At 45.1% G+C, this 26,122-nt stretch overlaps 1 protein-coding gene across 2 annotated transcripts in view; it reads left to right on the top strand.

Moving 5' to 3' along the window:
* The window catches only part of rasgef1ba (RasGEF domain family, member 1Ba), a 96,247-nt gene that overhangs the window by 55,611 nt on the left and 14,514 nt on the right, over positions 1-26,122 (top strand). For both annotated transcript variants that reach the window (XM_041198857.1, XM_041198848.1), the window contains 5 exons: positions 5,927-6,022; positions 6,175-6,277; positions 10,865-10,944; positions 12,735-12,830; positions 26,019-26,114. In XM_041198857.1, coding sequence (XP_041054791.1) covers positions 5,927-6,022; positions 6,175-6,277; positions 10,865-10,944; positions 12,735-12,830; positions 26,019-26,114 — 471 coding nt within the window. The remainder of the gene's footprint in view (positions 1-5,926; positions 6,023-6,174; positions 6,278-10,864; positions 10,945-12,734; positions 12,831-26,018; positions 26,115-26,122) is intronic.

Here is a 26,122-nt window from a genome sequence, read left to right as displayed (position 1 = left end):
GCAATCATGGAGCAGACAATAAGATTGCTGAAAATGCACGTCCACTGCCTTGACTGATCCGGCATATCATTGCAATATAGGCTACGGAGAGTATCCAAGATTGTCATAGTTTGTGCATTGCCCAATGTTGCATTGCAAAGGGGAGAGGAATTGCCACGCGAGGACATGGAGGAGTTGCTAATCTCCTCAGGTGCTGATGACGGAGAGGAATATGAGGAAGAGGACAGAGATAACATTGCATGTCTCCAAAATGCTATGGCCTTGTAGAGACATGCCAGCACTGCCAGCGCAAACCTCATGTTTATTTGTTTCTCCCACCTACATGACCATCAGTACCTCGCCTTCAACTTTTGCCTGATCTGAATGTGCGCCCACCTCTGCCAGCCTGTATCTAGAGCTACCTCACTACCCACATCCTCTACCCCTAGAAGGCCAAGGGGAGCGAACCTTTATCAGACATGATAAAAAGAGATGACTGTCCCCGAGGATACCAGGTTTGCGCAGGGACAAAAGTTACTGAAGCTATTATGAGCCTTGCTCACATTAACAGAGCATGAGTGCACAAGCAGCACATCATTTCTCACGCTTGTACATAACCTTGGCCAATATCTTTGGCATGTCATTTATGGGAAGACCATTAAATGCTGCATGTTCAGTGATGTTGCATTGCCTCGAGAATACAAACCACATTACACACATTATCATCCAGTAAAGAGTGACTTCCAATTCACTGGCTCTTTGTTGCCTACACTAGTGAGACGTCCCTCAGTGCCTTCATTCAGCAACAATTGCCAGCCATGAAGCACGACAGTGCCATATGCCCTCTGAATGAGGGCGTCCCAAAAAATGCACAATACACACAGTAAACAAAATATAATGTGATATATGTACATGTGCATAACTTTACAGTGTCCCAACAACGGTGCTGTTATTATGCTCTCATTATGTCTTAATTCTTTTCTTACACCCGCTTTGCCCTGGTGCAACCTCAACATCAACAACTGATCGGGGAATGTCTGCTGGGAGCAAGGCCCCGTTACCTGTAATGACCTTGGTGGTCAAATGCTTTGGAGGTCCCGGCCTATTGGGGGTCTCCTGCATGGGTGCAGGGACACCCTCCTTGGCCCACCTACTGGAGTCCCTGAGGTCACTGGCAGAGGGGATGAGGAGCGAATGATCACCCTGGAAGTGCACTGAGAGGTCGCCCACCAGGGGCTGACTGGAACTTTCCCTTCTTGGTCCGCAATGGCACCTCCCTGTATCACTGAGGTGAAGAGGCACCTGGAGGGAGGTCCAAGTGCCTCATTCCCTTCTGGCCTAGCCACTGTTGCATTCGGCCCATGTCCATAGTGACAGAATGTAGATCCTCGCACATGTAGGTTGCATGTTAGACCTGGCTCTCATGGCAGTCACCTACCTATCCTTGGAGGAAGCCAAGCACTCACATGCCAGAGCCAAGGCAGAAGTTAAGGCTTGGATAGACACCATATGCACAAGATTCTGCCTGTCTCTGCATCTCCAGCTGGCTTATTGTGGCTGAAACCAGAGGCCCGTCATCAGCCTGGATCTCAGCATAGGCCTGATCCCCAACACTCCTACTCCTGGCAGGGACCTCGGATGACTTAGCCTCCCACAGCTGCCGGGATGTGTTGTAGGGTGATCATCTGCATGTGCTCCTGATTCTATAGACGGACCCTCAGACAGCCTTATGAGTGAAACTGAACTGGTGGAGAATGAGGATGAGACAGATGACGGTGCATCCCCCGGGAGTTCTTGGTCTTCATCAGAGTTAGAGCCATTGATTTCCACCATAGGCTTTGACCTTCTTTACCTGTGCTGATAACCTGCAGAGAAGAACAAGAAGAAAGACATTAAGCAGAAACTCAGTCTATCAGGAAACCAGTTTCACACGTCTCTCTAATGCGCTGATGATTGAACACCAGGTTGGGACATTCTCAATCTACTGTCTGACTAGTCCAGCCTCATGTCTGCAATGGACCAGTTGCCCTGCTCACCTGCAATCTCCATGGCTTCCTCTTCACAAGGTGGTAGAACCTTCAGGTCAACCACTCCTCCTCTGGTCTTGGCCCTCTCCCTGGCATTGAAGGGCTCCGTATCCTGCATGACAAAGTGGAGATTTAGTGGCTTGTCAAGGGATACCTAACTCTCTTGACCGCATGGACCTCCATGTTACATCCAGGCCATACAATCTGACTGGTACCCAATCACCTTTTTATGCACAACTGTAAGATCATAAGACATTGGAGCAGAAGTAGGCCATTCAGCTCGTTGAGTCTGCTCCGCCATTCAATGAGATTACGGCTGACCTGATAATCCTCAACTCCACTTTCCAGCCTTTTCCCCATTACCCTTGATCCCCTTACTGATTAAAAATCTGTCTATCTCAGCCTTGTATATACTTAACGACCCAGCCTCTACAGCCCTCTGTGGTAAAGAATTCCACAGATTGACTACCTTCTAAGAGAAGAAGTTCCTCCTCATCTCTGACTTAAATGGGCACGCTCTTATTCTGAGATTATGCCCTCTGGTCCTAAACTCTCCCACAAGGGGAAACAACCTCTCAGCATCTACCCTGTCAAGCCCCCTAGGAACCTTATATGTTTCAATAAGATCACCTCTCATTCTTCTAAACTCCAATGAGTACAGGCCCACCAACTCATCCTCTCCTCATAAGAAAAGCCCTTCATCCCTGGGATCAACCTAATGAACCTTCCCTGGACTGCCTCCAATGCTGGTATATCTTTCCTTAGATGAGGGGACCAAAACATGAAACATCACTTTGCTGTCTACCCTGGCTGATCAGAGAAGGTTATTCAGCCTATTGTGGCACAGCACCCAAGTTTGTGGTTGGACCCCACAGCTACTCAACTCCTCTGTGATCTCCATTCAGGTTGCCTTGGTCAAGCAGTTGGATTCTTATTGCCCATCCCTATGGAAGAGTACCTCCTGCTATTCCTGGATGGCCTGGAGGAGAACCTGTAGGGAGACATCACTGAACCGAGAGGCTGTTCTGTCTGTGTGCAGACATGTTGCTGAACTGCAGGGGGGGGGGGGGTGGGGGGGGTGATGGGGATCCAGAGGATGATTTGCCAGATGAAAGAGGGCCTGATGGGGTATAATTGATGGGAGATGTGAAGGGGGGGTGGAGACTGTGAGTTGAAAAAATACTTCAGTGGCACTGCAGGTTGAGGATCTGTATTCAAGTTTGGCACCAGTCCTCCCTACCTGCCGAGACTGGAAGCTTGTGGAGGTGGGCCTTTTGTAGCTTCCCCGACCTGAAATTAAGTCAGCTGATGGTGGAAGTACACACTTGCTGCTCCCGCTGCCCGTTTTACGCACTTACAATTCTGTGTTTTGTGGCTGATCAGAAGTTGTACCCATTTGTGATCCCACCGTTGGGAGCTGCACTCTTTCAATTAAATTCCATCCATTAAGCGCTGTGCCAAACCCAGGCTGTTCACTGTGCTGCTATTTTTGGCTGTGATTAAAGAGAATGAGAATGAATTGATGAGCAGTAGTACATTTAAAAATTGCATTAGTCTGCCACTGTATAAAAAAAAGTACAGGACTAAGAAATCAAGATGTGCAATTTATGCAAAGTGTTAAATCCAGGGCAGTAGGTGGTTGTACCACCATGTTATGTTAGCAGCACTTCAGTGCTGTACTTAACAAAATGAAAACGCCAAAGCTCTTAACCTCTTTTACAGAGAGAATGTGATATCTCATGAACTGCATTGTTGAACCATACATAACAAATAATGTTGTTATCTTTTGTCAAGCCGAAAACTCAGCAGAATGGGATAATTGCTCAGCTGATGAGATTGTAGTGCACAATGATTAATTCTACAAAATGTTTGGAGATACCATTCGAAGCCAGTCACTTGTGGTTGTATGATATTATGGGAATTTTGGAGGAAACTGACCTGCTAATGGCACAAACTATATTTTATGCCTCATTTATGCCAGCAAGAAGTGAATCATTGGGTGGTCCAACTTGTGCTTTAAAAAAGCAGTGCTGAAATCAAGATCCATTGAACAGTTAAAAACAAAAACAGAATTACCTGGAAAAACTCAGCAGGTCTGGCAGCATCGGCGGAGAAGAAAAGAGTTGACGTTTCGTGTCCTCATGACCCTTCAACAGAATTGATCATCAGTTCTGTTGAAGGGTCATGAGGACACGAAACGTCAACTCTTTTCTTCTCCGCCGATGCTGCCAGACCTGCTGAGTTTTTCCAGGTAATTCTGTTTTTGTTTTGGATTTCCAGCATCCGCAGTTTTTTGTTTTTATCCATTGAACAGTTTCCTGATCAAACACATTCTTTTCTAGGATCTCAAAATTATGTAAATTCCTTCCCTGCCTCAACCTTCCATTCATTCTATAGCCTGCAGGCTTTTAAAACTCAAGTTTAACACCACAATTAAATCTTCCCTAAACCTCCTCTGTTCCAAAGAAAGCAATCCCAGCCTTTCCATCTATGTGCAAAACTAAAATTCTCCATTCTTGGCTCATTAAGCTACTCTTTATCCTCTCAATTGTGATCACAGCCTTTAACGTGGTGACAGGAACTACACAGTACTGTAGCTGAAGCCTAAATAGTGGTTTGTACAGTTTAAGCCTAACTTCCCAGCTTGCATAGACCAGGCCTTGGCCAATAAAGGAAGTACACAGGATACCTTCTTAACAACTTTATCTATCTCTCCTGTGCATGTGCACTCCAAGATCCTCTTTTCCTCTACGTTTCTCAGTATTCTACCATATTTGTGTATTCCCTTGCCTAACCGTTCTCCACAATGAATTACCTCATACTTCTTGAGACTGAATTCCATTTGTGGCTTTACAGTTCCACCTCACCAGCCTATTGATATTTTCCTGCAGTCTACAGCTTTCTTCCTCACTATCAACAACACAACCAATTTTTGTATCCTGTAAACTTCTTCACCATCCCCTCCTGCACATTAAGGCTTAAATCATTGTTATGTATCACAATCAGAAATGGACAGCCTTCCTTGTGCATTTTGTAGTAGGCATGACAATATTATTTATTAGTGGGGCATTGGGTTGGGGTCAAAATCCTGCTCAGTGGTGGGGGGGGGGGGGCGGGCAGGGCTCTGTGAAAACCCTGCTCATTGGGATAGAGGCTCAGCTGAAATTCAGCTAAGTGGGGGAGGGGCCAGCTGAAATTCTGCTCAGTGTTAGCTCAGGGATGTCAACATTTTGATCATTTAGGGGGTTGCAATGATCTGTTTTTTGTGTGTGTTTGAGTTCTGTGACAATTTTTCATCCAGTCTCACTTCTGTCATTTGTGCTCTTGAGGCTGTTCCTGCCCTTCTGTTCTCTTCCTGTTGAGCTTGGGTGCCACTTGTTTCTCTGATTATGCTTTTTGTAGATATGCCAAAAATCAGCTTTTAAGATTGTCCATTAGTTCTTTTGTTCAGATTTACTGTTCTTTTTCCAATAACAATTTCTGATCTTTTGATTTTCAAGAACCATGTTAATTGATTTATTCTAAATATCGCAGGCCTATCATGTAACTCACGTAAAAGTCTTATGGAGAAATGCCAGAGCATATATGCATATTTTCACAGGTGCAATAGTATCATCAATTTTGGTGCTATGAAACCAAATGTTATATGTTTCATATACACTTGAATATCTTTATCTTCAGTTGAAAATCAACATCAAAATATACCATCATAAATTGCGATATAAACAACTCCTTTTACAAAAAGAGCATGACCCACTTGCCTTACATCACATGTTTATGACATGTCTTTTAATCTCGCAATAATATTTACTGGTATGTTTTTATAGGGATTGCTATGCTTTTATTTCTGAAATGAGATGGGAGTATACTGATTCTACATGTTCCATATGAAAACTTGTTTGCTTTTATTTTTATTTCAGACCTGCTTTAATGATCTGAAGAAAACAAGTAACCTGGAAGCATATGTTGAGTGGTTTAACAGACTGAGCTATCTAGTAGCAACGGAGATTTGCATGGTGAGTCAGCCCTTACCGCGTTCCAACATTGGAGTTGTTTCTTTGTGCCTGTCACAATAATTGTCTCATTATTATGCATTTCAACTGTCAATTCCCTATAGTGAAAGGTAGTGTTTCATCTGAAATCCAATTTTCTCATCTGTCATTCACAGCCGGTGAAGAAGAAGCACAGGGCACGAGTAATAGAATATTTCATTGATGTAGCTCGGGAGTGCTTCAACATTGGCAACTTCAATTCCTTGATGGCAATTATTTGTGAGTACTGCTCATAAACTGAGATTTAATGCATACAAGACAGATCAATCAAGTTGGTAGATTCTCATTAAATTCCAACAGAATTATTTGTAAAATGTGTCAGTGATATGCTTTCTAAATTGTAATCAATCAGCAGCATTGCTATCTAGACACATGCCAAACAGTCAGACCATCCAGCTCTAGATAAGCTATTCTATATGAGTTTAATGATCAGAAAATAAAAGGAGAAAAAATAACAGCCTATTAAATCTAGAAGGATGTATCACCTAAGTTTATCAGATTTAAATTGTCAGTAACTTTGACACTGGGGTACTTTGAACAAAGCACTCCTATACAATTTACATCTTTTGAGCTAAGTTAATGCAATGTTACCAATAAAGCTAATCGTGTACTGGGTTGTGTCTCAAGAGCATTTGTGTATCAGTCAAAGCAAATTATACTAACATTTTATAGATCATTGGTTGGGCCACATATGAAACAACATTTGGAAATTGTGAGCATCTTACCTTCAAGGTGACATTAATGCATTGGAAATGGTCCAGAAGATGACTGACAGGGATAATTTGAGGCCTGAGAGCTCACCATTATGAAGGCAGACTCAATGAACTGATTATTTTCATTCATAATTGAGTGCAGACTCAACCAAAGTTTCAAAACACTGACAATAAAAGGTTATGTAGGTGCAGGTGAGTTATTCAGTTTGGACTGTGGACACAAAGTTGTAGAGTATAAAAATAAAATCAGTCACCTTCAAGCAACAAATTAGAAAAAATACTTCCCTAAACAGAATAAATTTTTTGTGGATTAGATCACCAATTGAAACAGATAACCATATTTTTGAAAACTTTAAAAAGTCTGGAGAAAGACATATCTGGTTAGAAGTGTGATTGATGGTTCAAAGTACAATGCTACGATAAAGAACATAATGGTCCCTGAACTTATGGGACTGGTGCAATTGCTGTGCCGAGGAAGGCCGGGGGTGAATATGTATTTTGTACGTTTTACCTGTGCTTAATAGGGAGAAACATTCCAAAACATGTCTTCATAACAGCAAATAGACTGGATTGAAATGCTAATTATATGTAAGCTAGGAAAGGAAAGACTTTATACCTCATTATACCTTATTTTACGGGTGCTGTAGGTACTATTCGGTGGCTAATGTGGCATCTACAATGTGCACGTGCACTTTTGCAGCGGACACCATTTTGATGCAGGCATTAGCACACGCACTCCTGAGCGCCTGCTGGAAATATGTAGAGTGCACATTACCACTTTAAATCTCAACCTTCCAGCGAGTGCTGTCTCTTGATCTTGCATAGCTGAATGCCAGCACTATGAAAGAGATCAGCAACTGCTTATAGGTTAGTTGTTGGTTGATTTCTTCCAGTTGTTGCTTCAATTCTACAACAATTTGGTGCTTTCTGGATAAAAGCAAAATACTGCGGATGATTGAGATCTGAAATAAAAGCAGAAAATGCCAGAAAAACTCAGCAGGTCTGACAGCATCTGTGGAGACAGAAACAGATTTAAAGCTCTGAAGAAGAGTCACACAGACTCAAAACGTTAACTCTGTTTCTCGCTCCACAGATGCTGTCAGACCTGAGTTTTTCCAGTATTTTCTGTTCTTATACTGGTGCTTTCTGGAGTTGTTCAAAGCTGCCAAGGTCTACAGGGAATGGTGCGGCAGGTGATTAAGAAAACTTTGCCAACTTCAAGCCGGAATTTCTCAGCCCCTTTGGCAGCGGGCATCATGGCGTGCGGGTTGTGGGGGGGGAGGTAAACGATGTGGCAAGAAGGCCACAAGTCGGGTTTACGCCGTCATGAGACCAGTTTGCAATCATCTGCCCCACCCGACAATGATGGGCTGTGCTCCCCACTGCTGCACATCAGGAATGTCATTTTAATAATTCTACACCTAACTATAAGCCCTGCTCACTGGAATCATCGCCCCACGTCAAATTCACCACCCACCTCGGCGTGACTTAAGAATGACATGCTTCATGACTGCCTTTAAAAGTGTACACCTGGCAACCTGAACTTCGAGGGGCACGTGGAGGTGAATGCACACAACCTTGCGCAGCATTCCTGAGCATTGCCTGTAGGGCATCAAGGAAGAGGCACCACACGTTCAGAGGGGGCACAGGCAAGCCACTTTTTCCCAGTTGCCTTTCAGTGCAGTGTGGGGGCAAGGGTTCCAGAGTGGGTCGGGATAGGGAATGGTGTGGGAGGGCAAGGCAGCACAGATTGAATGAAATACTCAAGCACATGCTGCGAGGAGGGGGTGAGTGAGAGAGAAGCTTGGAAAAGCTTGTCAAAAGTGAGCATTACCACTCAGCTGCAGCTCCATTGACATGTTTGGAGCCGGGCCTCTGAAGCTTTCCTGTCCACTCAAGCAATGCAAAAGCATGAAAGAGCTACCAAATGCTCCAGAACTTTCCACCCTTTGGGCGCAGACTGCAAATTGATGTACGCTTTAAGGGTTAGCAGAACAACTGGCCATAATGTAAAGGCAAAATACTGCAGATGCTGGAAATCTGAAACAAAAACAAAAAATGCTAGAAAAACTCAGCAGGTCTGACAGCATCTGTGGAGAGAAAGACAGAGTTACATTTCGAGTCCGTATGACTCTTCTTCAGAGAACAATTGGCCAACTGGACAAGTAGTACAATCCCCTTGCAAAACGTGGCCATGGCACTGACCCTGGTGGAAGTGCTCACAGCCCCTTGTAATGTCTTTATGAAAGTTTGAACCAGCATCCATTATGGTTTAAGCTAACCTTGATGGAGCAAATGATAGCCATATTGAAAATGACATTCGAGTACCTTGACAGGTCCAATGGAGCACCGCAATACAGTCCCCAGAGGATGCCGCACATCATCGTCACTTGCTGTGCGCTTCACAACCTGGCGCTGTAATGGGGGAGGACCTGTCTGAGGAGGTGCTGCATGTATCCTTCGATGAGGAGGATGACGATGGTGAGGTCCTAGAAGGCGAAGATGCCGGTCCCCACTGCATCTGTGAACGTTTGATTCCTGCAGTGCACATACCCTCAGTGCTCAGGCTCATGTTATGGAGATGCAGTGGAGGCCCTAATAGTCGCTAGATTCCAGGAGGATGATGATGACATGCAGTGAGGACACTACATATAGATCCTCACTTGGCCTCTGTGAATGTCTGACTGCTGTCTGGCTGAGGGCAGTTCACCGTCACCACCCCCCAAGCCGGATTGGTGATGTTCTTCCCTATCCTGCAGTCAGAGAGGGATAGAGGACATCATGGCGAGGCTCCACTGCATCCAAAAGCCACTCGAGGGATGCGTTATTGAACCTTGGGCTGCAGTCTTTTTGCTTTCAGGGCCATGTCTTCTGTGCAGTAGTTGTGGGCTGGAAGCACTGGGATGTGTGCGTCTGACTGCAATTTAAATATGGCACCCAGCGTGAGGGAGCAGCGAGGTGATGGCATGGGGGGGCCATCCTTTTCCTGGGAATGCATAATTAATACGGTGGGTTTGGGCCAATAAGATGTGAAAAACCGCCATTGTGGCCGGCGGGTAAAACGACACCCGCTACCATACTTGGTGCAAATCTGGGATGATTCCACCCAGAGGAGGAGCTGTGTAAATTGGACAAGCTGTTCGGTTGATCTGGCTGTCATGGCTAAATAGCAGGCAATGTGAGCAATGTGGTTGGGGGTGTAGTGAAGCGTATGAATGTCCAGTGTGAGCCCTGATTGATAGAGATTATTGATAGGTGAGTGATTATTGATAGCTGAGGCTAGTGGTGCAATTGATAGGATATGACATTTGAAAGTGTATCCACTGACCTTGATCACTCATGTGAGGTTATTGAACTTGCAGTACTGCATCCAATTCCTCAGTGTTTCACTCCTGACATTGACTTCCATGGCTAGTTGCTCCCACTGCCTTCTGAGCATGTGCGTAGAAGGTCCCCAGGCCCCTTGCCGATACAGGACATCTTCCTTCCTTCGAACCCTCCCCCCCACCGAGGCCTACAGTGCATTTTCCAAAAACCTTGCAGCTCACTAGCCCACTCTCTCTCAGGCTGTACCATTTTCCTGTCTTTTCCAGGTAAGATTCAGATCACAAAGAGCCCCCAACACCTGCTCCAGCCACAATGTACCCCTCCTTTAAGAGTCACAGGCTAACTTTAACCAGTGAGGGTTCACTTTACCTGGTAGTAGCCACTCATATTAGTTTCCTGCTCAGGTGTCCAGACAAGCAGCAGCATCATAAGCACACAGAGTTCATGTGCTGCCTCTGTTGCAGTGAACAGGCTCGGATTAATCACAGATCTCTGTACCCATTTTCAGGGACCATCAAATTTAGCCCCTAATGTGAATATAGAGAAATGCTCCTTATCATCTTTTTTCATAGACATGACAATATTCTAGTTCACACCTCTGAACAAGACATTATTAGCAAAGTACATCTCAATTATCCCTAGAAGCCATGTTGCTAACCCCTCTCTCTATCTTCTCAACAATTTTGAATACGTATTGCTTACTGAGGAAGCTCATCCTTTTGCAGTGCACTAACTAAACAGGGGATCTCAATTTTTCTCTTTCCAGCTGGCATGAACATGAGCCCTGTTTCTAGACTAAAGAAAACCTGGGCAAAAATCAAAACGGCCAAGTTTGACATCCTTGAGGTAAGTGCCATCAGTACAATCTATAGCCCAAGGCTACTTTAACCACATGCATTTATCATTTGCAAAGTATGATCTATGGTACAATAAAGATAATAATGAGTCCAATTTAAAGAAAGATACTAGGCACCACTCACTGAATTAATTTCTGTTCATTATCTACTATCGCGGATTTACCAACGTGCATCAGTTAATGTTTATGACCTAATTAGTGATTATATGCTTTCAGTGGCTCTAATACCGCTTTTTCATTCCAAACATAGGGCTTGAGTTCTCACTAGACTGCACTGGCCTTTCCAGCATAATTTGCCTGAAATTGGCCAAACCGGTGTGAGATCAAGGAATTTTAAGCGCAAGTTATGTCCGATGCAAATTGAGTTTCCACAGGGCTTTGCACAGAACTTGGAGACCATCCTTTCAAGCATGGACATGATGGCCAGCGCTTCCACTCTGGCTTAAAAAACACTGGGCAGGAAGCTGTTTCCACCCACGAAACTGATCACATCCCCAGATTAATTAATCACCATGATGTGTTTCCAATAATTACACTCATTTGCAACCCTTCAAGGAAGCTCTTATGGTTAATGTTTTTTAGGCATAAGGACAGCTTTTAAAAGTTACTAAATATTTGATTTACTAAGAAACTGACTGCAGTTTCTATCAATTAAACAAATAAATGGGTCTGTATAATTTTTTTGAAAGTCACTTTCAGTTATTTAAAATCAGGTTACTCAGCAGTGATGGACTAGATGGCCTTATTAAAATGCTTATTTTTTGTGATAACCCCTGTATTAATGAAGCTGAACCAGGTTCCTATTCTCAAATATGTAAAGGATTATGTTTCAATGCAAGAAAAGAAAAAATGAATAATTTTATTCTAAATGGTGGCCCGATTGCACTGTTTCAAGGAATATGTTACCGTTGTGATTATGTGACTAGGTTTGAATGAAAATGTGAACCATGGCTTCACTTCAGAAATTAGTCCAATTTGGACCCAGGTTGCCAATAGCACCTAAGCATAAACTCTACCCTGTAATTTTAGTTGATGTAGCTGATTTGTTTCATGTTGTAGTTTTTAGTTTTTTAAGTAATGGTGCAAAGAATATCAATTTTATGGTGTGGCAATATGAGGTTAGTGCAGTGTATTACCAGGGTATTGTAAATAATAAATTACAATAATTATATAGGCAAAGTTGTTGAACAATTGAAATAACATGCATAATAATATGTTAATATCCATAAATGACACCATTCTGGGACCACTGTATTACAAATGCTTGCTTGTACTTGCTACACTCAAATATTTTTGTAAGCTTTGCTCACTCGCTACATTATTTAAATCAGCTAATACCTCACCAATTTTAGTTTTAGTTTAAAACAAAAAAAGTTATTATTTTATTTCATTAGGGTTCATACATCATGCTCTTTTTTGAGAATGAGACAGCCTTTGCCAAAATTGCTCTTTAAAGTTGGTTGTCAGGTGGTACTCTTTCATTTGCCAATTTCTATCTCCTGCTCTGTCGGGATGTACTTTACGATCACCAAATTGTCCAATTGCAGTCAGAAAACCATGACATTTCATGATTGGAAACTTGTGTACGATAATCCTCCAATGTGTTTTTGTACACTAAGATTGACCCAGCTCAAATAAATGTTCATTGTTGCCCTTAGGATCCTCGTAAGATGTTTATTGTTAAGAACAAATATAATTTTATTTGGTTGATCAATTAGAATACACTTTGTAAATGTTAATCCTGATATACGTATCACTGATGTACTTTTTTAATCCTCAGCATCAAATGGATCCTTCTAGTAATTTCTACAACTATAGGACAGCTTTGCGAGGAGCAGCTCAAAGATCAATGACAGCCCATAGTACCAGGGAAAAGGTAAGAGACAGATACACATGTTTATAACATATTATCCTATTGTAGGGTCTTGTGACTTCTGACAGGACTTAACATTAGAAGTATTAAATTAATAAACAGAGCAATCTTGAATTTTTTGAGCTAGGTTTTGTTCTCAGTGACAAAGGAATGGAATTTGCCATTCACCTCTCTGACAGCTACTCATAGATGTTTTTGAGGGCTTGTCAGCGGAGATTTCCCTGAACCAGGTGTCTGTTTCGGTACAATGCCTTCTATGGGGGCAGGTCTGCTTTGCGAGACACGCAGCAGCAAGGTTCTTCAACCAATCAGACTGAAGAATCGTCATTGAGAGCCTAAACTAGGAAATATGATGCAGGAGGTATAAATTATATTTAAATTTTGTACAGAAAATGAAATAAAGATTGGAAAAGACAGATGGGATGAAGCTAAAGAGTTAAAAAAGACAGGCAGGAAACTAAAATGAATTATGTTAATTTTTAAAAGATATTTCCACTACTACCAATCTCCTTTTGAAAGAATGAGACTCCACACTTGTTTAAAAAAATTCTTCAGCCCAGAGGGATTATTCAGAATAATTATCATCTACTAGGCTGATAAAATCTCATTTACCCTGGAATCCATCAGCTCTAATCTTTTCAGCCAGTTTTAGTACAGAGGAATTGGACAAGTATGATAGGTTCACACCTTTGCAGACATTTCAGTGCCGTGTCTTATCAGCAGGGGACCATAACTACGCTTGCTGTGGAGGAACAAGGAATTAAATTTCACTGCGGACGTGAGAAAGAGAAATAGGGTTTATTTTCAGATCAGGAACATACTTGTGGTAGGAAACTGATTAAAGTTACAATTTTCACAAGTGTTAGCCCTTAATTGGTATGGAGACAAGTTTCCTGTCTACTTAGAGCCAGTGGGAGTGGGAACGGAGGCAGGATAGATGAAGTTTAGGATTCATTTAGACACCCCACTGCATCTATCACTGAGGCCACTGTTTGTCCTGAGGGAGAGATCAGGTTTTTCCAAAACCTGCCGCTACGCCAGAGGGAAGGAAGATCAGAGCCAGAGGCATGGTACCAGGGTAGCGCAGGGCTGTCCATTGTTTCATCAATACCGACTGAGATCTAATGTTGGAGGCTGTTAGAGAAAAATGGCCCTTCTCCCATAGGATGGCAGGAGGAGGCCACCTTGTTGTGCAGCAGGGCACTTTTTCACTACTGGGCCCAAAATCGTGGCAGCCTTTCCTCCTGCTCTTCTGCCCCTGTAACACCAGGAGAGTGCCTATTCTGTTCAAAGCCCAAGTGATGAAAGCCTATTTTACCTGCTACCTGCACAGTGCTAAGGGCAGCCTTAGAGCACCTGCACGGTTCACTTTGCCCCACTGGCCTTCTTCTGCAAGTTGGGTCGATGCCCTGGGGCATCCATGACTGGCTCCTCATTCTTTATCTGCCCCCTTCATATAATCTGTTTCTGAAGCTGCAGGTACCCATCCACCCCTTTAAAAATTTAAGATGCACACTGTGACAATCTCTTAATGAACTTTTAAATAGTTTTAATTGGCCTCAATTGGGAGGAGAGCAGGATTCCTGCCCCTCCCTTCCCCTACCCTAGTGATTATTGCCAGCGCTGGGAACACGATTTGACAGTGACATGCTGCCTCACATTGGTATTTTGGAGGCACCCCGCCTCCATTCCTAAATTTAGGGGACCCCAGAAATTCAGCTTACGATATCTCCCACAGCAATGCCTGGATTCCCACATTTAACTGCACATCTGCCTACTCCTGAAGTTGGTGTTAGATTTCCTCCTTTATAACGTGAGCGTTGATAGCATAATTGTTATTCTTATTGCAAATTCTGTACCATTATTTATCAGTGATCCCTAAAATTGGACATTCATGCTAGATGAAAGAAAACGTCCAGAGTATCAGTTCAAAGTGTCTTGTATCTTAAATCATTTATTGATTAAGAGTGTAAAGTAGCAAGTAGCAGGTATTTTTCATTCCTTTTGACCACTTCATCTAAATGTCTGATTATATATTCTTTCTTCTTGCAACTCATGATTATTATAAACTTTTGTTTCAATGGTTGCATTTTTAACTCTGCAAAAAAGTGTCTTTTGTTCTGTGCCTTTCAAATTGTCTATATTAAATAAAATCGTATCTTAATTAATGTTGGAGAAATAGTTTATCATTTTTATTTGAAGTCAGAAAAATGTAAGAGTCAATGTCCGGGATTTACCTTGGAGCTTCTCCCACTCCTCCACCACAGCTTCACAAGAAGTGTGTTGGGAACTCAAGTTTTCCATCATGCATTCAGTGAAGTTACAACGATGAAATGGTGGCAATTCTGAGGAAATTTCTGGCCAGAGTCATTCTCGTGCACCCAAAATGCTAACTATGTGAACATGATGTTATCCCATTCATACTAATGGGTTTTTTATTTTAATTCTGGTTTCCATATCCAATTTAGTTCAAAGGTAAAATATGAGTTTAATCAGTGGGCACTGTCTGTATGTGTGGCTTTTCATTTTTAAGTTTTGAGTGACACAAAGCTGTCATATTTTACTTAGTTTAGGCTCATTTTGAATGGGCTCATGTTGAATGTTTTCAAACTTGCAAGCAAGAGAGTTGAGCTGATAAGCTTGTCACCCCATCACTCGTCCAAACGTACAATTACCTTCATTAAGGGCAGAAGTTATTTCTGATGCTCAGTGCATACCAAATAAAAAACATTGACTCTGATTAGATTCATGCTTATATTGCTGAACACTGAAGAACATTCCAGACTAATGCATCCCCTGATCTTTCAGGTGACCTATCTATCAGTTCTTAACCTGCTGTGTGAGTTATCCCGTGTGTGAACTCAGTTGCCCGCAAGTTCTGGACAGAAATAATTGTGCAATAGTTTAGGATGATTGGTACATGTACGTACTTCAGTAAACCAAGTTGGTTTGGACCTCAGTAAAGCTTTGGAATGTTTTTCTGTATCAACAAGAATCAGCTTGCATTCACTTAGTGCCTTTAAAGTAGTAAAACATTCCAAGGCGCTTCACGGAAATATTATCAAACAAAATTTGACACCAAGCCACATAAGAAGATATAAGGACAGCTGACAAAGTGATAGGTTTTATGGAATGTCCTAAAGGAGGAGAGAAGGAGGTAGAGAGCTAGAGAGTCTTAGAGAGGGAATTCCAGAGCTTCGGGCCCACACAACTGAAGCATGACCACCAATGGGGAGTGCTTAAAATCGGGCATGAGCAAGTGGCCAGAATTGGAAGTTCACGAAGATGTCATTGTCACTGAAGGAGATTACAGAGATAGGGAAGAGCAAAGCTATGGAGAGATTTGAAAATGAAGATGAGAATCTTAAAATCAAGGGGCAGAATATTGCCATTGGCGTGTGGGGGTGGGCCCCGCACGCGTAAAATGACGCGCGTTGGTCGAGTGTTCTAATGTCATGGCGCGCCATTGTGATATTTCGGTGGGTGGGCACGCGATGATATCCGATGCACGCCTGCCATTAATTAACAGGCCACTCATAGCCCTCGACACTCCAATTGACGGCGACTTATCGGGGCCCGTGCAATCTTCAGGTCGTCGCACGGGCACAACAGGCAGGCGGGTAGGACTCATTTGTATAAACCTCATCCAAAGGCGGGATAAGAGGGCTCAGTAGGGACATGAATGTGCTCAGCCAGATATTTAATTTGGAAAGTTACTGATACTTGCCTGTGTGAGCAGAAATACTTCAAAACTCATACCAGCTGCTTGGACAGAACTCACAACCTTCAAGTCAGCACTCCACAGTGAAGATCCTTTTTGGGGCCTGCAGGTTTTAGGAAGCCTTCACTTAGCCTGGGATGGGAGTTGTGCTCTCCACTGGTGGCACCTCCTCTGAGGAGGAAAGGAGGGCCAGAAGGGGAAGGAGGCCAGGAGTGCACAGTCTCCAGGGGAGCCACCTTTGGAAGGAGAGGCGCAGGCACAAGGGGCGCAGGGCCAACAGGAAGTCCAAGGTGAAAGGGGCTGCAGAAGACGCCACTACCCCGCTGCCAGGGTATACAGGCAGCAAAGCAGCTACCTCAATATGTCTGAGGTGCAGTGCCGAAGGAGGCTCCGTCTCTTGAGGGAGACAGTCAACTCTGTCAGATGATCGGCCCTGAGATCTCCGCTAACTGTGTTGGTGGGCACCCCATGCCAGTGGAGCTAAAGGTCACAGCTGCCCTCAACTTCTATGCCTCTGGCTCCTTCCAGGGCTCAGTGGGTGATCTTTGTGGTGTCTCCCAATCAGTTGTCCACACTTATGTCAAGCAGGTTACAGACACTCTGTTCAGACTTGCTTTGACCTTCATCCACTACTATTGGGTCCAGACAAGCCAGACACAGTGAGCCAGAGGCTTCGCGGCCATTGCTGGCTTCCCCCGTATCCAGTGTGCATTCGACTGAACACATGTGGCCATCAAGGTGCCAGCAGGTGAGCCCGGTGCCTTTGTCAACAGGAAGGGCTTCCACTCCATGAACGTGCAGATAGTGTGTGACCACAGGATGGTGATTCTACAAGTTTGTGCAAGGTATCCAGGCAGCTCCCGCATCCTCAGACACTCCCAGGTGCCGAGGCTCTTCAGTGCTCCAGCCCGGCTGGATGAATGGCTGCTGGGTGACAAGGACTATCCCCTACGAAGGTGGCTCATGACGCCTCTCCGCCATCCAAGAACAGAAGCTGAGCAGCGGTACAATAGGAGCCACACCTCCACAAGGGTTGTGGTGGAGAGAACCATCAGTGTTCTCAAGATGCGCTTCCGATACCTGGACCGCTCAGGGTGCGCACTCTAGTACCCCCCAGATTGTGTCTCGGTGATAGTGTTTGCATGCTGCGCCCTCCACAATCTGGTGCTGGAAAGGGGGGCACAGTGGACGATGAAGACATTGACGCAGTGGCTGTGGCTGCACACGCTGAGTCCTGCAGTGAGTCCAAGGATGAGCATGCACAGGGAAATGCTGAGGGGGTAGACACTGACGCAGGTATACTTCAGGGAGGCAGGGACACCCGGGGGACTTTAATCCAACAAACCTTCAGCTAGCACACCACAGATGGACCTCCAACACAAGCCTGTGCTGCAGACTCCATACTCAATACCTGAGTGCTAAATGTGCTCGGATAGGAACATTAAATAAGGGCCTTGTCAATAAAGCTCAGTGTGACACAACTCACTCATAACATCATGGGGCCCCATCCACCTGTAGAGGAAAAGAATCACCCTCAGCCATGGTCACATGCCTAAATTTAATGATATAACAAAATAACTTAAGGAAACAAAATGACAAAGGTGTTAAACAGCACTCCAGCTAATCATGACCTCATTGTGGGGCAACACAAAAGCACCAGTGAGAAACCCATGGTGTGCCTAAGGTGCCTTAAATTTACGTTTCTGGGTGCTACGTCTAGGTGCTGCCCCCTCGCTGGCACTGACATCTGAGACAGCCTGCTCACTGTGCTATCCTGTTGGCCTCAATGACCTTGGCGGCCGTCCTCTGTTCTGGCCCCGCCTTGGAGAGAGCTGCCAGTTCCACAGCTGGCATCACCCCAGTCGTCACAGGTTCATCAGATGCAACAGTCACTGGCAGAGGGGCAGAGAAGCTGCTACCCACATCCGGAGTGCCCTGAGAGGAGCCCGCAGAGGCGACAGGCAGCTGCTGCGCCAACGTGAGGTCGCTTTGGACCTCCCTGCTCACCGTAGCTGGATGGGCACCGAGCTGGGAAATTCGGTGCCTAAACCATCTCTCACACTGGCACTGACCAGCTGAGGTCAATGCCGATGTGAGGGCTTGCTGGTCCGAGCGCATCCTCAGGAAGCCCTGACTGTTCTCCTGGAGGAGCCTCTCCATGAGAGTCGCCACTCTCTCCATGGAGGAAGCATGACGCTCGGCCATGAGGCTCATTTTATCGGCTATGGACTACTTATGGACTACTCCACCACGGAGACCAAGCCAAACGTAGCCTCATGTAACTCCACCAGATCCTCCCTCACATCCTGCTGGACTTCCAGCGTTTGCTGCCTCACAGATGACTCCAGAGCCACATCATCAGCCACCGACTGAGCATGTCCCTGGTCCTCTGCAGTCCGCAGACTGCTGGCGCCCTGGGCACTCTCTGTCTCCGCCAGCTGGAGACAGCCTGTCTCCAGCGACTGTGAAGTGACCTCACTGCCGTGCCCCGGGACACTAGCTGATGAGCTAATTCCCACCGAGATGCTAGTGTCTGTGCAGATGCCTGCCTGGCAGAGATGGTGTTACACTGGTGGGTCAGAGACTTCAGGCCCCTCAGGTATGAGAAGGGGTCTCTGCTGCTCCTCCTCCTGGCCCTGTTCCACTGATGCTGAAAGAAAGAACAGGGACATTGGATCAGTTAACGTGGAGACAATGACAGTGTGCATCCCTGTCCTCCGGATCATTATGCACTCATCTTCCATAAGCAATGGTCAAGCCATGTTGCAAACTTCAATCACTGAACGTTAAGCACTGCCATGGCTGTTGAGAGAACAATAGTGACCTCAGTGCTGGGCAAACATACCTGCCCATGGCACCTCAGCCTTACTGACTTCGGTGGACCTGGGCACATGGCGCCTCTCCAGATTGAGGGCCTCCTGCTCGAACCTGTTAATGATGGCCAACTGGGCCAGCCCTCTGCCAATCCTCACCTGCTCGGCGGCATTATGAGCATCCTTCTCCTGAAAAGGAGAGAAGAGCATTGATTCGTGCAACTTGTACCTGGAATCTCCAGTGCCTTCCCACCCACAGCTGCCAAACACTCACACAAAGCTGCCAAGCCTGTCCCCCCCCCCCCCCCCCCCCACTTGGCCAAATGCTGCCTACATCACATTTGGCACCACATGGTCCAACCTTGCAGAGGAAGGAGGCGCAAGCATGTAGGAATGCAAAGGGCAGCGGATCGATCAGTGCCATGCCACCTTGAAGCTCCCCTCCCAGCATGTCATCACCCTGACTTTCACATGTCCTGGAGTTCCAGCTCTGCACCTAGGTGCAGCTCCTCCAGGTTTCCCCCAAAACAGTCATGTGGGTGTCACTGTACCAAATGCTGCAGGTGCAGAATCCATCTCATCACCACCCTATCAGGCTGACCTTGGCATGGGCAAGATCTGCTGGCCCAACCAGCGAAGGACACATGCCGTCAATGATTCAACGCAGTCACTACACTCAGACCTGGGGGTTGGGGGGGTGGTGCGACGGGGGAAAGCCTACCTGCTGGGTTAAGTGACCAATACCAACATGGTGCTCACCCCTCCCAAGCGCAAGACCATAAGACATAGGAGCAGAAATTAGGCCATTCGGCCCATCGAGTCTGCTCCACTATTCAGTCATGGCTGATACGTTTCTCAAGCCCATTCTCCCGCCTTCTCCCCATAACCTTTGATCCCCTTATCAATCAAGAACCTATCTGTCTCAGTCGTAAATACACTCAATAATCTGGCCTCCACAGCCTTCTGTGGCAATGAATTCCACAGATTCTCTACTCTCTGGCTAAAGAAGCTTCTCTTCATTTCTGTTCTAAAAGGTCTTCCCTTTACTCTGAGGCTGTGCCCTCGGGTCCTGGTCTCTCCTACTAATGGAAACATCTTCCCCACGTCCACTCTATCCAGGCCTTTCAGTATTCTGTAAGTTTCAATCAGATCCCCCCTCATCCTTCTAAACACCATTGAGTATAGACCCAGAGTCCTCAAACGTTCCTCATATGTTAAGCCTTTCATTCCTGGGATCATTCTCGTGAACCTCCTCTGGACCCTCTCCAGGGCCAGAATATCCTTCCTGAGATATGGGGCCCAAAATTGCTCACAATATTCTAACTGTGGTCTGACCAGAGCCTTATAAAGCCTCAGCAGCACATCCCTGCTTTTATATTCTAGTCCTCTCGAAATAAATGCCAACATTGCATTTGCCTTCCTAACTACCGACTCAACCTGCAAGTTAACCTTAAGAGAATCCTGGACTAGGACTCCCAAGTCCCTTTGCACTCCAGATTTCTGAATTCTCTCCCCATTTAGAAAATAGTCTATGCCTCTATTCTTCCTACCAAAGTGCATGACCTTACACTTGTCCACGTTGTATTCCATCTGCCACTTCTTTGCCCATTCTCCTAACCTGTCCAAATCCTTCTGCAGCCTCCCTGCCTCCTCAATACTACCTGTTCTTCCACCTATCTTTGCATCATCTGCAAACTTAGCCAGGATGCCCTCAGTTCCTTCATCTAGATCATTAATGTATAAAGTTAAAAGTTGTGGTCCCAACACTGACCCCTGCGGAACTCCACTAGTCACCGGCCACTATCCTGAGAAGGACCCCCTTATCCCCACCCTCTGCCTCCTGCCAGACAGCCAATCTTCTATCCACGCTAGCACCTTGTCTCTAAAACCATGGGCTCTTATCTTGCTGAGCAGCCTCCTGTGCGGCACCTTGTCAAAGGCCTTCTGGAAGTCCAAGTAGATAACATCCATTGACTCTCCTTTGTCTAACCTACTCATTACCTCCTCAAAGAATTCTAACAGATTTGTCAGGCATGACCTCCCCTTGATGAAACCATGTTGACTTTGGCCGATTTTACCATGCACTTCCAAGTATTCTGAAATCTCATCCTTAATAATGGCCTCTAAAATCTTACCAACGACCAAGGTCAGGCTAATCGGCCTGTAATTTCCCGTCTTTTGCCTTACTCCCTTCTTAAACAAGGGGGTTACATTAATGATCTTCCAGTCCTCCAGGACCTTCCCTGACTCGAGTGATTCTTGAAAGATCACCACAAACGCCTCCACTATCTCTTCAGCTATCTCCTTCAGAACTCTGGGGTGTAATCCATCTGGTCCAGGTGATTTATCCAGCTTCAGACCTTTCAGTTTTCCTAGCACCTTCTCCTTGGTAATGGCCACCATACTCACCTCTGCCCCCCCGACTCTCTTGAACTTTGGGGATGTTACTCGTGTCTTCCACTGTGAAGACTGACGCAAAGTACCTATTCAGTTCCTCTGCCATTTCTTTGTTCCCCATTACTACTTCTCCAGCGTCATTTTCCAGTGGCCCATTGTCCACTTTTGCCTCTCTCTTACCCTTTCTATATCTAAAAAACTCTTGCAATCTTTTTTTATATTACTGGCTAGTTTACCCTCATATTTAATCTTCTCCCTCCTTATTTCATTTTTGGCTGTTCTCTGTTGCTCTTTGTGGGCTTCCCAATCCCCTGGTTTCCCACTGCTCTTCGCTGCATTGTATTCTTTCTCTTTGGCTTTTATGCTGTCCCTGACTTCCTTTGTCAGCCATGGTTGCCTCGTCCTCCCTTTAGTATGTTTCTTCTTCCTAGGGATGAATTTTTGCTGTGTCTCCCAAATTACTCCCAGAAACTCCTGCCATTGCTGTTTCACTGTCTTTCCTGCTCGGCTCATCTCCCCGTCAATTCTGGCCCGCTCCTCCCTCATGCCTTAATTCAACTGTAATACCGTTACATCTGATTCCAGCTTTTTCCTCTCAAATTGCAGGGTAAATTCTATCATATTATGGTCACTTCCTCCTAAGGGTTCCTTCACCTTAAGCTCCCTTATCAAATCTGCCTCATTACACATCACTAAATCTAGAATTGCCTGTTCCCTAGTGGGCTCCACCACAAGCTGCTCCAAAAAGCAAGGAGACGTTAAAGCGCTTCCAGCACTGGACCTAGGTGCATCGCGCCACATCACGGGAGCTCACGATCTCCGCCACCTCCTCCCATGCACGTTTGGTTATTTAGAGGGGCCTCCTCCCCCCGTCCCTGGGAACGAGGACCTCTCGCCATGCTGGCACCTCGAGGAGGACAGCAAGGCAATCATCTGAAAAACGAGGGGCACAGTACCCCCCTGCCCTACCTTCCTGCCTGGCCTGCTCACCAGCAGCGCTTTGGGGAGCCCTTCTGCTGGCCATGATTGACAGTCTTTGCAAAGCTGCAGGAGCTCTTCTAAACAGGCCGCCAGGTCACCATTGGACCTGGCAGTCATAGCAGCCCCGCCATAGCCCGCCCACTCCCTCCATCCTCGGGAGCCGCGTTTCATGCCTTAATTGACCCACACATGTAAAATGGCGGTGCGGACCAAATTGTAGGTGGCAATCAAGTCCATGCCCGCTCCCGCAAGGCCCGGCCAACAGGCAGAAATTTCTGCTCAAGGTGTTGCTGGACTGGGAGCCATTGTTGGCCAGCAAATTCAGGTTCGATGGATGACGTGACTTCATTCAAGTTAAATGGACAAACAGCTTTATATAAGTTAAGTTTATGGAGGATGGAAGATGAGGGGCATTAGAATAGTCAAGTCTGGAGGTTACAAAAAGCATGGATAAGCAATTCAGCAGCAAATGAACTGAGGCAGGGATGGAGACAGATGATGTTGGAGGTGCACAGTCTCGGTGATGGCGTGGATAAGTGGCCAGAAGCTCTTCTTGGGGTTGAATAGGACGAGTGACCGTCGAGAGGGATAGCATTGGGAGAGAATCGAGTTTTTGATGGGCACCAGTCTTCCCAATTTTTACTTGCAGGAAATTTATCTAAGACTGAATGTTAGATAAACAGTGGGACAAATCAGAGACAGTGACGAGGTCGAGAACAATGCTCCATTTAAAATTTAGTTGTTGTATCTGGTCACTTTTTTCAGTGCATGATCCCTTTAAATTTTCTTTTGTGGCTACTGTTTATCATAGAACAAGGTCTGCACATTACCTTCCATGCTGCTGTGCAGCCAAGAAACCATGCAGCTTACTGGGAATATTAATCCAGAAAGCTATTGGTGAGATAGAGCTGGGTGTCGTCAGCACACATTGGAACATTTATGTTGTGCTTGCGAATCATTTTATTAGGGTGCAGATCAACAGATCAATGTAGATGAGAAATAGGAGGGAGAGGCCATGGATAAATCCTTAGGGAACACCAGAACTAACGGTGGGACAGGAACAGAAGCCATTGCAGGTGATACTCTGGCTATGATAAGAACTTGGAGAGGGCAGTCCTACCCATCTGAGCGATGGTGGAGAGGTTTTAGAGCAAGATGGTGCGGTCAACAATGTCCAAAGCTGCAAATCAATCAAAAGTCACTTTATAAATACATGCTGCCCTTGTAATGCTGACAAAGCCAGCAATTCACAAAGCTTTTCTTCACACATGGGGAAAATTCCATTTGCAGATCATCGCATTTTAACAGATCAGCAAAAGCTTTGACTTTTGAAGGTGGTGAAAAAGAAAACCAGAGACAAGGTAAAACAGACTGCCAACGCATCGTCATACCTACTGCATAATGCTCCATACAAATGTCATCCCATAAATTCAGTACAATGTAAATTAAGTCTTACCTATTGGCATCTTTTTCTCTGACGATTGTTTCCCTTAGTTCTTGAATATGTTGACCCCTTATTGGGTTATGGCTTCTGTGACATTGATCACTCCTCAGCACTTTGACTAAGTGGCTATTATTCAGATGTGAACCATGACAATAAGTTTATTCAGGAATCAAAGGCACCATATTGCAGTCCAACCTTGTTCCTGTTTGTTGTTTGTGCACATTTACGGCAGGTGATTACCAAATAGAAATCAGAAGTGATAGAATGGTGTGGATTTTCCCTCCGTAACCCAAGGGTATTGAAGCCAATTATAATACCCATAACAGATCAGATAGCTCAGCAGAGACAGCTGATGCAACCTGGACTTTCTGCATTCCCCACATCTCTGCTGTATGCCAAGTAAATTGCTGAGCCATCGGGGAAAATGGTTAATTGTTTTTAAAGGCAGCAATGGCAGTTGAATCCCACAGCTGCCATCAATTGCAATCTTGTAATCTAGAAGCAGTTTAGGAATCCCTAGGTAGGCTTCGTCTGAAGTAACGGAGATTTTGATCATTGTATTCTAACATAGGACAGAAAGATATGTTACATTGTTATTTGTAACTCCTGTAATGTACCTTAGTGTTTTAAAATCAGAATCCCCATCAACAATTATAAGATGCATTGCGAGTTAATTACTTAACAATTCAGTTTGAGCTTGATTGCTGGTATGTTTGTTAGACTCCTAAACAAATCTTGCAGACTATAAAAATACTAAGGCAATGTGATGCAACAGTGGCCTGAATTTTACGCTCCCCCTCCAGCGGAATTTTAGGCGGGGAGGGGAGCATGAAGTTGAAGGCCGCCACACAGCAATTTACCATTGAGGCAGGCAAGGCCTCAGACAGGAAGCCCACCCTTGCTTCAGTTAAGGCTCTAAAGTGGCCAATTAATGGCCACTTAAGGGCTGTTTCCTGACCAACCTCAATTTTTAAGCTGGCAGGAAGAGTGAACCTCTGTAGAGAGAGCCCAAAATACATCAAACTTACATCCAGGGCTGGAGTGGAGGGGGGTGGGGGGGTTGGAGGGGGATGCAGTGCACCTCCATCAGAAGCCCCCTTCTGAAGTCAGGCACCCCCGACCCCTCCCAAGTTCCAGTGGCCTCCAGATTTCCCTCTCCCTCAAGACCCCGATCGCCCCCCTCACGCCCAGCAGGCCTTCCTACCTTCCCATTTTGGGACCCCTTCAACTAACCTGGGCCTCCTGGACTTAGGCTCCGATGTCTTCTTGAGCTTCCTCTTCTGTCCACTGCAGCACTGTTGCCTCAGGGACTGGAGAGCTGCTGGCCAATCAGATTGGCTGGCAGCTCTCTAAGGTGGGACTTCCTCCTGAGTGAGGGGCAGAAGTCCCGTCTGCAGCCAATTAACACTCACTAGAGTGTAAATGGGCTGCAGGGCAAGACACCACCATCCTAAAAATTCAGGCCATCTAGAACTCTTAAGAAGCACCCAGTTTGAGATTACGCTACATGAATATCAAGGTATAATCATATAACTCATATGAAATTGCTTTTCTAATATTTTGGTAAAGGTACTAATCTGTTTTAAAATAAGCAGCATAATATGTCCATTAACATGACAAGCAAATAAATTTCATTGCTTTCCAACTAATATTTGCATAGTGTTAGATCATTATTGGACATTTGCCTTGTGATCTGCTGCATCTTGAAGAAAATTTACAGGAGTGTTTTATTAATCAAGATGTGTAATTAATAGTTTGACTAACAGGGTGCATTCTTCAACTGAAGTTTATAACCATTTTTTATTTAATGACACTTATTTGTATTTTTTTGGCAGATTGTAATTCCTTTCTGCAGCCTATTAATCAAGGATATTTACTTTTTAAATGAGGGCTGTGCCAATCGTTTACTGAATGGACATGTCAATTTTGAGGTGAGTAA

This window comes from Carcharodon carcharias, chromosome 1 (assembly GCF_017639515.1).
Source record: "Carcharodon carcharias isolate sCarCar2 chromosome 1, sCarCar2.pri, whole genome shotgun sequence".
NCBI classification, from domain to species: Eukaryota; Metazoa; Chordata; class Chondrichthyes; order Lamniformes; family Lamnidae; genus Carcharodon; species Carcharodon carcharias.
The sequence above is the reverse complement of the archived record's forward strand: the minus strand, read 5'-3'. Positions and strand labels throughout refer to the sequence as shown.